General features: G+C 50.5%; 1 protein-coding gene across 2 annotated transcripts in view; it reads left to right on the top strand.

The window, feature by feature from the left end:
• The first annotated feature begins 4,524 nt into the window (after positions 1-4,524).
• The window catches only part of LOC144125684 (amine oxidase [flavin-containing]-like), a 51,459-nt gene continuing 41,757 nt past the window's right edge, over positions 4,525-14,226 (top strand). The window contains exons 1-2 of one of the 2 annotated variants that reach the window (XM_077659301.1): positions 4,525-4,720; positions 11,611-11,714. In XM_077659301.1, coding sequence (XP_077515427.1) covers positions 11,624-11,714 — 91 coding nt within the window. In that variant the 5' untranslated portion in view covers positions 4,525-4,720; positions 11,611-11,623. Of the gene's footprint in view, positions 4,721-11,361; positions 11,715-14,226 lie in introns of those variants that run through there. The other variant, XM_077659300.1, reaches the window with a different exon arrangement.

Here is a 14,226-nt window from a genome sequence, read left to right as displayed (position 1 = left end):
TGGTTGCAGTTGCTCTGTCCGTGTGTGTCTGTGGTTACGCAACGACATCGCACCATTAGCGCCGTATTGCCATCTTAGCCTGCAGCATCCGTCTGCCAAACTATAAATTCCAGTTGTGCACCACCTGCCGCTGAATTTCTCGTTACAATGACGTAACCGTATCGCAATTGATTTTTTTCTTTCTTATTTTCACCTCCTTCAACTTTCCTTACGCCAATGTTCAGGTGTTCGCCGAGAAAGAGAGAGAGTCAGTGCCTATCTTCATAACCCTTCCTCCAGACGACACGAAGAGCAAGAATTGAGCTGTCACCCGCGAAATGCCGATGACTGAATGCAGAGCAACGTGTTTAGCCAGTTTAAAACTTGCTAGGCACACGCGGCCGATCATTTAGCACATTGGCTAGCACTTGCCTTTCTAATAATTTTTTTATAACGTCTGTTTCTTGGCCATGAGCTGCGACGAAACGTGACAGACGCTGCGGCGCTTGCACCCGTGCAGGAATGCTGGCGGCAGGGTGCGGACGATATGTTGCAACACCACAGATGTGGACTGATCTATACAGGTTGATTGCACTCGCGGTCGGGCTCTATACGCTGTGCACGGCCTCTAGTTGTGCATTCTTCCACTTGCTTTTATGCGACGTCTCGCAGCTACTGTGCAGTGGAATGAAAGAGCGCGGGGTTTTCACGTGATCGCGAGCTCTATTTCTCTTTCACCCCCTGCACCTAAGCTTTCCTCAAGGCGCAGATGACAAGTCTGCTGCGAGTGAAACATCTGTGAAGCTGCTACTGTTGTTCACTCGCTTCAAATAACACGTACGCACGACAGAGGGAGCATGCATCTAGTGGGGCCTATCATATACGTCTTCCAAGGCGATGATACATCCTTCGTCCATTTATAGCGATAGAGTGAGCCCTTTAATTTTTGTTAATTCATATAGCTGCTTTCTCGCTTTTTCCTCGTATCAGCTATTGAGCGAAGGCTTTCAGTTTTCTAGTGGAAGAAAAAAAAAACGGGCCAGCAATCGCGGACGTCAAAAAACACGTCAGCCTGGTGTCTCAGGAAGCGTGTTAACTAAAATGCATTTCCTCTTTGTGAATGGTGGGGTTTATCATCCCGAGCGACACATGGGCTATAAGAAACGCCGCAGTGGAGGGCTGCGAATGTGAACTGGCATTGCACAGCACGCGGGCGTTTTTATGGGGAATTAATACCCCAAAGCGACTCAGGCTATGAAGGCCGCCGTAGTGAAGAGCTCCGGAAGTTTCGGCCGCCTGGGGTTCTTTCATGTGCACTGATCGCGCAGTATACGGCCCTCTAGAATTTCGCCTCCGTCGGAATTCAACCTCCGCGGACGGGATCGAACCGGCATCTTTAGGGTCAGCAGCCGAGCACCATAACCACTGAGCCACCGCAGCCGCTGCGGGCGTATTTGCATTCTGCCTGCATCGAAACGCGGATGCTGCAGCCGGGATTGAACCCAGGATCTACAGCCCAGTATAGACGAGCGCCCTAACCACTTAGCCATCGTGGCGTGTGCATTTACTTATCTTGCCAGGCCATTTTAAAACGTAAATACACCTGCCATGGTGGCTCGAGCAGTTAAAGTTCTCGGTTACTGAGGCGAGATCCCGGGTTCAATCCCGGCCGTAGCCGCCGCGCTTCGATGGATGTAAAACACAAAAGACACCCGTGTATTGTGCGATGTCAGTCCCAGGTTGGTCTGAAAGTTGGGCGCTTCGTTGTAACAATAGGTTTAGAACTGATCACTGGCGATAACCTTACCAATCTTTCGATTTTTAATATCGAAAGAGATTTTGAAAACGCGATTTTCCTCAACCTCAACACTGTAGCGCAGGGATTCAGCTCTCCCGGTGTGTTAAAGCCGCACCGCTCGGATGAAGAGCACACGTCACTCGACAGCATGCGTGTCTCAAGGCCTTCTTTAACGCGACAGCACTAGAGCAGAAGTTCGGAGGAAAATCCGGGCTCGTTGTCACATTAATTCAGGATTGGCCGGCAGTGGTAGTGACGTCACACCACAGTCAACCAACGATGGGAAGACGCCGCTCGCTAGACGTCAAGAGGAATGTAGTGGTAGTAAATGTTTAATGTAAAATAAAAACAAAACAAAAAAGAAAGTAAAAGACTTTTGCTATAACCTCGGCATCTGCCATCACTACGGCGGCGGCGCCTGAGCTGGGGCAGCGGAAATAAAGGATAGCAGGCAGTTGGAAGAAGTGAAATGAAAGAGGTGAGGGGACAGTAAGAAATGATAGATGGAGAGGTTATAAATACACTATTTACATAACAATACATTTGTACAAGTTGCGCGCGTGCAGAGTCAATAAAGAAAAAAAAACACGCGCACAACACTTTGCACACAACAGCTGGGGTGGGGCGCCCAGCTGCTAATCGTACAAGGTAGCACACGCGGAGCGTCTAGTCACTGTGCGACACTACCTGGCGCAACACAGACGGGACGTCAAGCCCGTCTGTTCGAGAAATGCACAGAGGCTCACCAAGGTTCGTTCAGGGGTGCGCGCACTGCCCTGCGGCAACAATAGCGTCTTGAGCGAGTCTGGAAGTATGCCCCGCGAGCATATCACGACGAGCGTCGGCGAACGCGGTGCAGCGAAGGAGCAGGTGTTCTAGAGTTTCCACTGCACCGCATCCGTCACACACATCACTCGTCGCGATTCCGTGACGCACCCGTCGTTCCCGGGCCACACGCAGCCAATGCGCGCGCGGAGGATCATAGTGCGTTGCGACCGCCTAAGAACGCGGCAGCCGTTGATGCAGGCGATGCGCTCATCTCCTGCGATGCGTGGGTCGGGGTGCTGCTTTCGGAGATGATTCTGGATGACCGCACGCACGTCCTTCAGCGCAAGGGGCAGATCGCTTGGAGCTAGCTGCTGTGCGGCGGTCGCGAGTTCATCGGCCTCCTCGTTGCCAGCGATGCCGCAGTGACCGGGCACCCACTGTGCACGCACAGCGCATCCTTTCTGCGCGAGGCGCTCGATGCGTGAGCGAATGTCGCGCACTAGTGGGGTACCGCGGCCGCTGCACTGCAGGCGGCTGAGGGCGGTGCGGGAGTCGCATAGCAGAGCACTCCTGGGTGGCGGAGGCACGATGGAGAGTAGCAGGTCCAATCACAGCCGGATCCTCCTCAACTCCGCCGTGGTGGAGGAGCCCAGGAAAGTGGCGTGTGTCTGGCTGTGCAGATGCAGGGCGGGGATGGTAGCCGCCGTTGCGAGGGAGCGGCTGTCACGGACCACTCAGCCATCAGTGTACACGAGGAGATGGTCCTGAAGCTCCTCGTGTATGACGGCTCTGGCCAGCTGCTGCACAGCACAGAGGGCTGTGCTCCGCTTTCCCACGATGCCGATTATCTTTCGCTGTATCTCTGAGGCAGCAGGCCAGGGCGGAAAGGGACCGTAAGGGGGGGGGGGGGGGGGGGGGCGGCGGCTTCAGTGAAGCGCTGATATTCTAGCAGCGCCGCGCCCATTCGAGAGCGTGGTCATGGTGCTATCAGAAAGCGACGCCGATACGATCGGCACGATGGTGTCGGTTGCAGCGAGCAGCTCGTCCACCGTCCAGCGCTCACCCACCCCGAAAACGAGGCCGGAGCAGGGGTTGCGGGGGGCGGGCTCTCTCGCGCTCTCTCGGTGGGCTCTCTCGAAATGTACAGCGCAAATAAAGACGAGGACACATGGAACACACGAGCGCTGGACACATAGAAAGGAGCCCAATGTAGAAGAAATATAGTTCACTATGGTGAAAGGAGCCCAATGTAGACGAAATGTAGTTCACTAAGGTGTCCTCGTCTTTATTTGCGCTGTACATTTCCATCATATTTCACTGGCTCTCGACGTGCATGAACTTAGCCGAATTCACTAAGGCAAAATTAATGCCTCGGCTCAGGTCCAACGAAGGAAATACAACTCTTGGAGCCTCACTAAATTTACCTTTCCCCACCCCGACCTTTCACTGCTTTTCCTTAAAAAAAAAAAAACATTACGGGGCTGCCAGTGGCAGCGGCCGGCAAAATGGGAAATATAATAGCACCACGAGTTACCCGAATTTCCCCACCCCTTTCTTTCTTTAAAAACACCACTGACCTCCAAATGTAGAAGACAACAAATATTTTTCTCTCTCTCAACGAAACATCTCCAACGTCAGCTGAATCTCTCGAGACCTGTATCAGCTGCATTGGTTGCGGTATCCAGAGAAATTTTCTTGCAATCCTATATAGCCCTATATAGAAACCCTATGTAGAAAAACAAAAACGCAAAGCCGCATTTCTCACAACCCGGTGGAAGTCCAAACAAACCCGACGGTTACCCCCCCCTCCTTCGCAGGCTAGGAAGCCATTGGCTGCCGACTGAAAAACAACCATTTCCACCGCGAAGCGGTTTATTGTCTTTTTTTTTTCTTTTACTGCTGCCGCCGTTGCCAGCTGCGCCGCTCCTTGCGCGTTCTACTTTTGGCTCGCGAAAGGGGTGCGCGGTAGCGCATATACGCGCGCGGCCTCCGCAGCTGGCCTCTTTACGGGCAGGTTGAAGATTATGGGCCCGCCTGGTGAAATACTCGCGGCTATCAGATAAGAAAGCGCTCAGGTGGCGAGACGCGCTTCAGATCCCGGTCGAGCTTCAAACAGTTACGGACTCGTGCACGAAGCCGTCCTGCCGTCCACGAACGGGCCTGCCATCCATAAGAGTGAGTGCGTGTGAATCCACGGGAACGTTCGTGTTATCTATAGCCTGGGCGTGCTAAATCGTCGCCTGGATGAAACAAGTCGTGTGTGGGTGACTGTTTTTGAGAAAAGCCGACCAACATCCGTGCGAAATCTGAGCTCGACGTGTTTAATATCCTGCGCCACCCGGTGTCACGAACTCGCGATGCATAACAATACGCCGTGTACTCATTTGGATACGAATCATTTAGTCGATACGTTACCAGTAGCCAGCGCTCTCTGATGAAAATGTGTGGAGGTGGAGGAAAATTTTTATGTTTATGAAGGGTGACTGGGAGAGCGATCCTCATGGGCGGGGTCCCCAATCCCGGAATCCCATAGCTTCTGCTGTCCTCGATCAGCCGTTGCTGATCGCCCAGGAGAGAGCAGCTTCCCGTAAAGAGGTCGTGGAGAGGTTAGGCAGCCCAGACGATGCGTACCGCGGGGAGTGTGCCGGGATCAGGGAGACTGTTGCGCATGGGGGACCTGTCAGGCGACCTGAGAGTCGGTGACGACGTGTACTGTGCTCACATCGGGCGTGATGCGGCTTGTAGTATGGGAAGGAGCGATGGCTCCCTCTTCCGCCGAGCTCGAGGCGAACGATGCTGCTGCCTCTGCGCGGCTGTCTTCGTTCGTGACTACCACGCACACAGTCGGCTTGTCGCGGTAGCATGGCGGCGTCAGCATAGAGCGCGGACGAATCATTTACGAGGGCGCCTGCACTCCAGCCCGTTCTCTGCTTTTGTGATGATAGGGATGCATGTTTCGTGGAATTGGTGCCACCTGCATCTTCGCACAGAGCGTGGGCGCCAGGGGCACTGTTTCCGAAGGGGTAGGATGCCGGGTACTCAAGGCGGTTGAGGAGGTCTCTGACTGTGCATGAGCTTCGCAGCTGGACAAATTGACTGCCGAACTTTGTTTTGGTCAGTTCTTCGGCAGAATTGTGGGTGCCTAGCTGGAGCAGGCATTCTGTTGAGGCGTGTGGGGGAAGTCCTCTCGCCGTTTGTATTACGAGTCCGAGCAGAGCGTTTAAGCGTTGCATTTCTGCAGGGTGAATGTGTGGTAGGGCGTGTGGTACATGAGGAGGCTGACGAGTTCTTGCACGATGCAGAGTGTGCCCGTCCCTTTGATGCCGCCACGATGGTCGCATACGTGGGGTATCATGCGTGTAACCGGCGGGATCTGTTTGTGGAGGAGGCGTATCCTGTGGAAGACTCTGCCATTGGCCTGGAAGTGAAGGCCCTGCAAGGCGCGGAGGCGTTCCACTTGCGGTATTGGTATCCCCTCAAGATAGATGGAAATCGCGGGACGTCTGTCCGATTGTCGGCCCTGTTTGCGGATGACCAGGAATTACGACTTCTCTGCCGTGCAGGCTAGGCCTACGGCGGTCGGCAGGTGATGGTGTTCTAGCGGACATCCCTTAGGCCAATGGTGGAGGTGCGTTATGCGAGGAAGATGCGGATGTAGTTGTACTATCGGGGACAGAAGTTTGCGAGACGCGTGTTCTGGGAAAACCGTTTATTGTAGCTCCACCACGCTACCCCGTCGTCTGATATTCTGTGAAGGTACTAAAGGCCTAAATGCTCCGGTAAGGGATCTATGAATGCCCGCGGATTTGTGGGAACCATCTGTCCTTTGTTGGTGGCTCGGCGCCGCGAAGCGGCGGTTTCTCCTCGCTAATCCCCGTCGGTGCGTCGGCAAGAAGCAAGCAAGGCGAGGCAGACGGGCAGTGACCCTGTCGAAGGCGCCATAGCCCCCCCCCCCCCCCCTCGTCTTAACAAAGCCTGTCTATGTTTGAACGGTCATCACCAGCGCCGTGCGAGACGGGTCCGGACGCTCGCGCTTGACCGGGAGTAATTAAGCGTAGCGTACGGTCAGGTGCGAACGCTACTAGTCGGCGCCGCGGCGACTCCGACGCGCAACGACGTTGTATGCTCTGGGGAAACCGGCCGGCTTAACGAAACGTAGCCGGAGAAAAGGAATGCCGCCGCGAAGGCCGCAACGACAGGCTTGGTGCCGCTTTACAGATTTTGGGGGACGCCTGTCAACAGTCGTCGCGAAGACGAGTAGATTGTTACCCGCGGTGGTGGCGGCTAGGGTGAAATCGATAATTGCCCTAACGCTCGGAACCGCCAGGGTCACGGGTTCCCAGGAGCCTGCGACACGTGAGGGTGTTTTTGATGTATTTTGGTGTTTCTCTTTTTACTTTGTGAGGGAGAGAGTTTGAGTAATACTGTGGAAGTATGGGGCGTGGTACGTAAACCTAGTGGGCCAATCATTTTGAGGGCCCATTCCCGCAATGCCACTTTTTTAAAGCAACTTTGATGTTTTTTTCGTGTTGTGTATTTTATAGGGAGAGGGTTTTGAACTTTGCAGAAACTGCAAGGCGTGCCATGCAGTTTGTTAACCAATCATGTGTCAGTATGTTTTGATTGGGTGATGAGAAATGTGGGCTAGGCTCTGAGGTTTTAAAACCGGGCCCCGGAGCCTGCAAAATCGTTCTGGGCTACGGTCAGATGTAATGCATCTTCGATTATGCCGAGTACTTCCCCTAGTGTTAGCCAGTTCCACCTTTTTTTTCTTTTGTTTAAACGTTTTTGCCGCTTTAAGTTGTCTCCCGTGCATCAACTTGTATAATGTAAATTTTTTACATAAAACTTCAAGTCGTACTGCCTTTATACCTGCATCTTAATCCGTAGCAAGACCGTCTCCGACGGAGCACCCCTGGTGCGAAGAAGTCTTCAGTCCAACAAATCGACCAACCGTCCCCGGCGGTGGGCACACCTGGTGCGATGAAGATAAAGAACCAAGTAGGCCAGCAGAGACCCACGCTTTACTGCTCTTTCCTCTGGTAACAATATCAGGCGACTGGGTAGCGATGTGGACCTACAATAAACGTTTTTCCAAGAACTCGAACGCGTCTCGCAAAACGTGTCCCCGATAGTACGTTCGTCAGGCCAGCATCGCCTTGGTCTGCACAGCGCTGAGGCGGTCCATGACTTCCTTCTTATCTGAAGCAGGGCCGCGCGGACCCCGGCTCCTCTGTGAGGAAGTTGTGTCAAGACAGATGTAGAGTACTACCGTAGCTTGCATAGGAGACCGTATGTTCAAAACATGGAGAAGTCAGCACAACCTTCGAAATGGGTTGAGAACTAAACAAAGAGCTCATAATTTTTTTTAAATGTGACGTCATTTTATCCGTGCCGTCAGGCAGGAAAAATAAATGCTCGCACGTCTGGACGTTCAGCGCAACACATGACACAATGACGAAGACGACACGAGTGCTGACTACCCAACGCAATTTTTATAAGTGCGCTCGTTGTGTCTTCTTCCTTGTTATTCGCCTCGTGTGGGGCGCTGAATTTAAAGATGTTCACGTACCAACAAGTCCAGCTATTTGTCTTGATGCTCGAATGGTATACATTTATAGAAGAATTGCTCGCTGTTTGAGAGCTGGTTTCGAGCCCCTGAGTCGCTAATCAATGAGCTCAGTGACAGAATTCCGTTGGTCAAGTTTTGCACACATAAAAAAGCAATAGTGCAAATTTTTATTAATAGTCACATTTGATTATTTGAAAATCACGAATCAAACTCAGACTCAGAGTAGCGACGCAAGAAGAGGTTGGTGAACTGGCGCACAAGACAAGTGCGAAGTCTACACGCGCAGAGTATGATAGTTGCTGCTGTGCATAAATGGCGCAAGAGTGCTGTAAATAGCACTGCACTTCCCCAATGAAATTAGGGCTGCCTTTTAGAACATACGGTGGACAGACAATTTAATTAATACGATCAAAGGCTACACAGACCAAACAATCATAAAATGAAGTGCTCACTCAATGAGGAAGCGAGTACAGCCCCCGTCAAAAGTATACAACCAAATAAGTTTGCTTCTAGGCTGTTTAGCGTGGCTCCCTATAGCATTTATCAGTCCAAAGCTTGGGAGGATTGAGGACGCGAAGGACCCCCATGACGTCAGTGCTTCAAGCTCGCCCCGTCTGCCGACTGACGTTATCAGGGAAAGGGGCGCGCGATTAGGTGTGGCGCCCTAATCGGTTGAGACCTACTGCGAGCAGCGATTTTTCAAAATTATTTCTAAATTATAGGGTGCACGTAGAGCTTTCAAATTTGACTCGATACCCGCAAAGGTCACCTCTACAGATCTGTTGCACTAGAATATGCCCATCGACATTTCCATCGAAGGGACCATTTCAGGGTACCTTTAAAGGAGCAGCGACGCAGCTATGCGATGTAGCCCAAAGGTGTAACAGTCGTTGAGCCTTAGCATCCGCTGCTGTGCTCGACGCGGCTGACGCGAGTGTTTTAAAATTAAAGTCCATGGGGTATCCTGTTCTTACATTGATCAAGCTCAGACAATTTTTTATTCTATTTGCTTTCTTAAAAGAACTGCAACAGCTATTCTCAGCAGCAGCGGGTTTTGTGTATTGCCTTGGCCCGCAGGGGCACTCGGTGCTGCTGCAACCTGTAGTCAAATCTGGGCATAAAATATAAACACCCGTACAAAAAGCAAAGCCAGACACATCTTCGTATTTTTTAAAGATGTTTTCGAACATTGTTGGCTGCATCTATATTTTTTTCATAGCTTTTACTTTTTGACGTTGGACGGCACTGCGATCGCGGGTTCTCGAAGGCCGCGCATTTGCGGCTCCAAAGGTCTCGGACGGCGCCTTCGCATCCAAGGCCCTTTGAGGCAAAAGCGCAACATTTGCGCCTTGTAGCTGCACTCCTTACGCCTTTGGATATAAGGACCTGATTCTAAAAGGCCTTTTCGGTGCCCGTGTGACGACGGTATAAAATGCTTATTAGCCACAAATATATAACCAATTATTTTGCCCTATTTGCACTTTTCCACTCACCTCATTTTGGCGCTTCAGTTCCATGGCTGACACTTGGTTCTAGACTGCATTCGAGCCCCGCCTTGGCAATAAGGGGGTGCGAATGTACTGCTTCAAGATAATTTCAGACTCTGCCAACTCTCATTTTGCAGAAACTGTTGTCGGAAGAATATAGGGAAAACTTTGTTGCACAGAAAATCGTTTACTGTGCCTGGGACCCTGACAACTGCCACTGTAGTTACCAGGCACTTGGAACGCTTATTTTTAGCGAATAAATCAAGTCGCTGATCTCTGATTTGGCGCTAATTCGGGACAATTGGCCTTTGCAGTGTTTTGCAATTGTTCAAGAAGTCGATTGCAGACAGGATAATCTGTGTTTTTCGTGATACATTATGTGTATAGCACAAACTGTTAACAGCCTAGTGGCTGAAACACGAGTGTTTCGTCTCAAAATACGGTGGCAATTAACTGAACAAGGGGAAAGGGGGAAGCCTCAATCTCGTGAACAATGATACCTTAACCGGGAAATACGTTGTAGAATTTCTAGACAATGTACCCCCCCCCCCCCCCCCCCCACTTTTTTTGTTATCTCACTCAAGATTATTCAAAATCGCTGCACAGACAATTGAAGGGGCCAATGCCTATAACCCTCGCCATGGATGATCGTAATCCCGAAGACGAGACGTTTTGCGCAAATTTCGAACATCGCGGTCTGACCCTTCCACGCTACCTTTCTTTGTTTGCGTTTAGAGGACTATTTAACTTCCTGCCTTAACCGCGAAGATGGCCTCGACTGCATGTGGGTTTTCGACAAGTATGAGTCATTTTATATGGGTAGCAGCAGCAGTGATCACGGAGTGGACATATCCGAGGTTGACACGCTAAAGTTCGTTAGGCGGCGGGAGAGTGCTAGTCCCAAGTGGAAGTAGATGGTTCTGCTCATCGCATGCCTAGTATAGGAGCTGGCAGTTTTCAACCAGTGGAGCTGGAGGAGGAGAGGTCCAGAGTGGCCGTGTGAAAAAGGCGGATTGGTGGTGAAGCAAGCGGCCCCCGCACGCCATGTTGACCGACCTGATCCGTTTGGAGGCCACGCTATCTCGCCAGCTAACCCAGAGAAGAAAGGGACGCTATGGCTCAGCGCATGCAGACTGTGCGCACCGGTGTTCCCATATCCCGCTAACGGATAGGGTGACGCTATTCTAAATCTCTATCGCTATCTCGCCGGTTTTGGGTTAGAGTCGCCGGCTAATATTGTTTGCAAATGCCCTCTTGCCCCCTGGAGGGGAAAAAAATTAAGTCGCTTGACCAATGGGAGGCTCTCCTACTCAACTCCGTTCTGGAGATTCAGAAAAAGGTCGTCCAACTGACCGAAGACGCCGCCAGAAGCCAGGACCTTCTGGCCGTCGTTTAGGCGATATAAGGGCCTACAGACCCCTCCCCCCCACACCCCCCTCAAACTGCTGGAAATAAAAGTTTTACTATAAAAAAAATCGCTATCAGAAGCCGATATCTCTCCGAGATTCGCTGTCTACTAAGTTGAACGTCTCTCATTTCGTTGTATTTCCTCTGCTTCGAACGCATTCCAGCTTGTCAGTCTGTCAGTTCTGGTGCCACAGACAGATCTCTCTCGTTGACCTATTTACACAAAATCGGTTCTTGTCACGCAACGATTGTTAAGCTATGCGTACCATCTGCTGCATCGCGCCCACGCCAATCGCTGCACACGTGACCCATCCACCGAGCACGGCAGCTGTTCACAGGCGGAGGCTGCACTCTTGCTCTCTAGAGCCTGCGTCACTCTGCGCTTCGCACAGCGCGCCGCACACAGCGACGGCCGGGCGTCCCAACCCGTTCCGTAGTGAGAAGGTCCAGTGCACGCAGACACACACGCGACGCGATCGATCCGGTATGAGCGCGGAAAGTAGCTCGTCGCAGTCTCCGCCGCAGCTCGCAAAGGACGCGCCGGCCGGCGTAGTGCAGTCGCCGTCCAGCCCACAGCCGCCGCCGTTCATGCAACGCAGGGGTCGCCGCCGGATGCCAGCGCGCATGGACCAGTCGGCAGGAGGAAGCTGTGCCGAGGCCGTCAAGAAGACCACGGTGCTCGTCATCGGAGCGGGTCTCAGCGGTGAGTAGAGTGCGTCTCTAACCAAGCGAAAGTACAGGCAGGGCACGTCACGCACAACCAGTGTTGTCGCTGAGGCAACCGCTCTAGGCCTGCTCCGACGCTACTGGTGGCTGTCAACTTCCTAAGTGACACTGATTTGCCTTTTCATTGTTGTGAGCTGTCTCTTGGCTGCCCGGACCATAGAGTTTCTTACTATCTAGAGGGAAAGCTGGCGGCACTGCACCTGTAGCTCCATGGGCGCGCAAAGCATCATGGGGCTATGAGCTACTTGGTGCAGGACAGTAGGTTTTTTCAGGAACGCAGAGTGGCGTTACAAAGAGTTCCCATTCCGTATCCACAGTGCGCTACGCGCGCAGACGACTTCGGCGTAGAAGTAGTGCGCAAAAACCATAGTATCGAAAACGCAACAGCACACGACGCCAATAAAAGGTTTTTGTTTTCCGAAATGCGGTAGAAAAACCTTTTTAAATGTTGAAGCGACATTTTTTTTTTTCAAAAACATATTTCTTTTTAAAAGTGCGCCTGTTAAGCATATTGGCTTTTGTGGCCTGCAATGCTTGGCCAATAGGAGAGCAAGCCATAGCTTATTTCGAGCAAAATTTGCATTTACATGCTTTTCTGCTCGTTTGTTGCAATTTATAGACAGCATATTAAATAACAGGACATTCTTGATTACCGAGCAACGTTTGTTTTTCATTATTTTTTTTGCCAAAAGTTGTAGTTCTGCAGTTGGTAGCTCTCCACCCCATCATGCTTAGAGCGTCCATGGTGGTACAGGTGGTCTCAAGGAAGCTCCATGCAAACTCCCATAGAGGGGCGCCAGCTTTCCCTCTAGTTAATAGTAAGAAACTCTATGGCCTCGGCACGCAAGAGCCTCACAACAGACGCCGGCGAGAAGTTGGCTGTGCTCAAGAGAAGGACTGAATCTAAGCGAGACAGACTTTTTTCTCCCAGAAACGCGGACCTTTCTCGGTTGACTGCCACTTTTCTTCTCCGTCACCAGAAGATTATTTGTCAAACTCACGAGTCTCGAATATACAGGTTTATATCTTAAAAAACTTTTGTCCCAGACAGTTTGTCATAAGGCCAACTATACGTCACATAAGCCTCGCGGCTGTTCAGCTTTGGACATCAAAGGAACTGGTGCGTGATGGTCAGATAAAACTATGCTGTAGTAGACCGCGTCATGCAAGCAGAGGTTATTTTATTGTTCAATCACCAAGAAGATATCAAATATTTCATTTATCTCCCGTCTATATGCACCGCAGGTGGCCAATAATTGCTTCAGAAAGTTATTGAGAGGCAGATGAAACATACGGATGGTGCATGTGTGTTTTGCGATCGAACAGTAAAGCACCACAGGCCAGCGCTCTTTCATCTTCGGAGGCTCCATGCCGAACAAAACGTACATGTGCGGTGGAAAGTGACTTACTGTGTGATTGTGGGATGATGTATTCACGTTATCGAAGTGTACAAAAACCCCGACTGCGTTGAATAAAAATCACTTGAAAGTGGTAGTACTTTTTGAGACATTGGCTGCATTTTTCCTTGGTGGATTATTAGGCCCATGCTTTGTATTTTGAAACAAGCGCTGCTTTTATTCCGCAGTTGTCCAGGCGATCTCGAAAACCAGGGATCATCTTTAATGGAAATTAATAGGACGTACTTATCAATTAGTTCGAAAATTTTATGCTTAAGAATAGCGAATTAATTAAAATTTTCTTCAACAGACCGAGCGTAAAACGTAGAAAAAATGTACTTTCACAAAAAACACCGAATTCCTTATTCATGTCATCCTAGTATAAGTTAGCTTTGTCGTAATCTCTGATTTTTTTTTACTTTTGATGCCAGGAAATGATAACAGAATGTTAATAGGCAGCTGTGGGAGTTTATGGTCACTAAAGCCATCAAAGTATGGTGCTGACCTTGCTGTGTTAGGAGCATCGGAGAGAACCAAGTACAAAACATTAGAACCGCGAGTGGGCTAACTGATCTCTTGAGATAGATTAGGATAGATAGGTTAACAAATTCAGCAGAAGCGCCGCGTGGTGATGATAAATCGAACCAGTTGATCAGCGGATAGTTGAAATCACTGAGCCTATATATGCTATCAACATTCGAACGTTGCATGGCAATACTGATACTAAGCGAACGTCTTCCACGAGGGTACTACTACTGAAATCAGGCGAACGGTAACAGACCCCGAGGAGTTGAAACACTTCGCCCACGCTATTTCGAGGCTTGTGTTAATAAAATGGAGAGGAATGAATATTTTTATTTATGACGTGTAAGATGCCACCACCTTTTCTGTTAACCCGGTTATGCCAGTGTATGTCGAACCTATTAGTATAAGGAAAGATTCCGTTGTTCTTTAGATCATAGTGCAGCCGTGCCTCTGTTAATACGAGTTCAGTAGTACGATCATCAATGATGGAATTGAGTTGATCGCGTTTGTGCAAAAAGCTTCGAATGTTAATAAAGGAAACCGAAGTGGAAGGAGAAGTATATAGAA

The sequence above is a fragment of the Amblyomma americanum genome, chromosome 3 (assembly GCF_052857255.1).
Source record: "Amblyomma americanum isolate KBUSLIRL-KWMA chromosome 3, ASM5285725v1, whole genome shotgun sequence".
Taxonomy (NCBI): domain Eukaryota; kingdom Metazoa; phylum Arthropoda; class Arachnida; order Ixodida; family Ixodidae; genus Amblyomma; species Amblyomma americanum.
The sequence above is the reverse complement of the archived record's forward strand: the minus strand, read 5'-3'. Positions and strand labels throughout refer to the sequence as shown.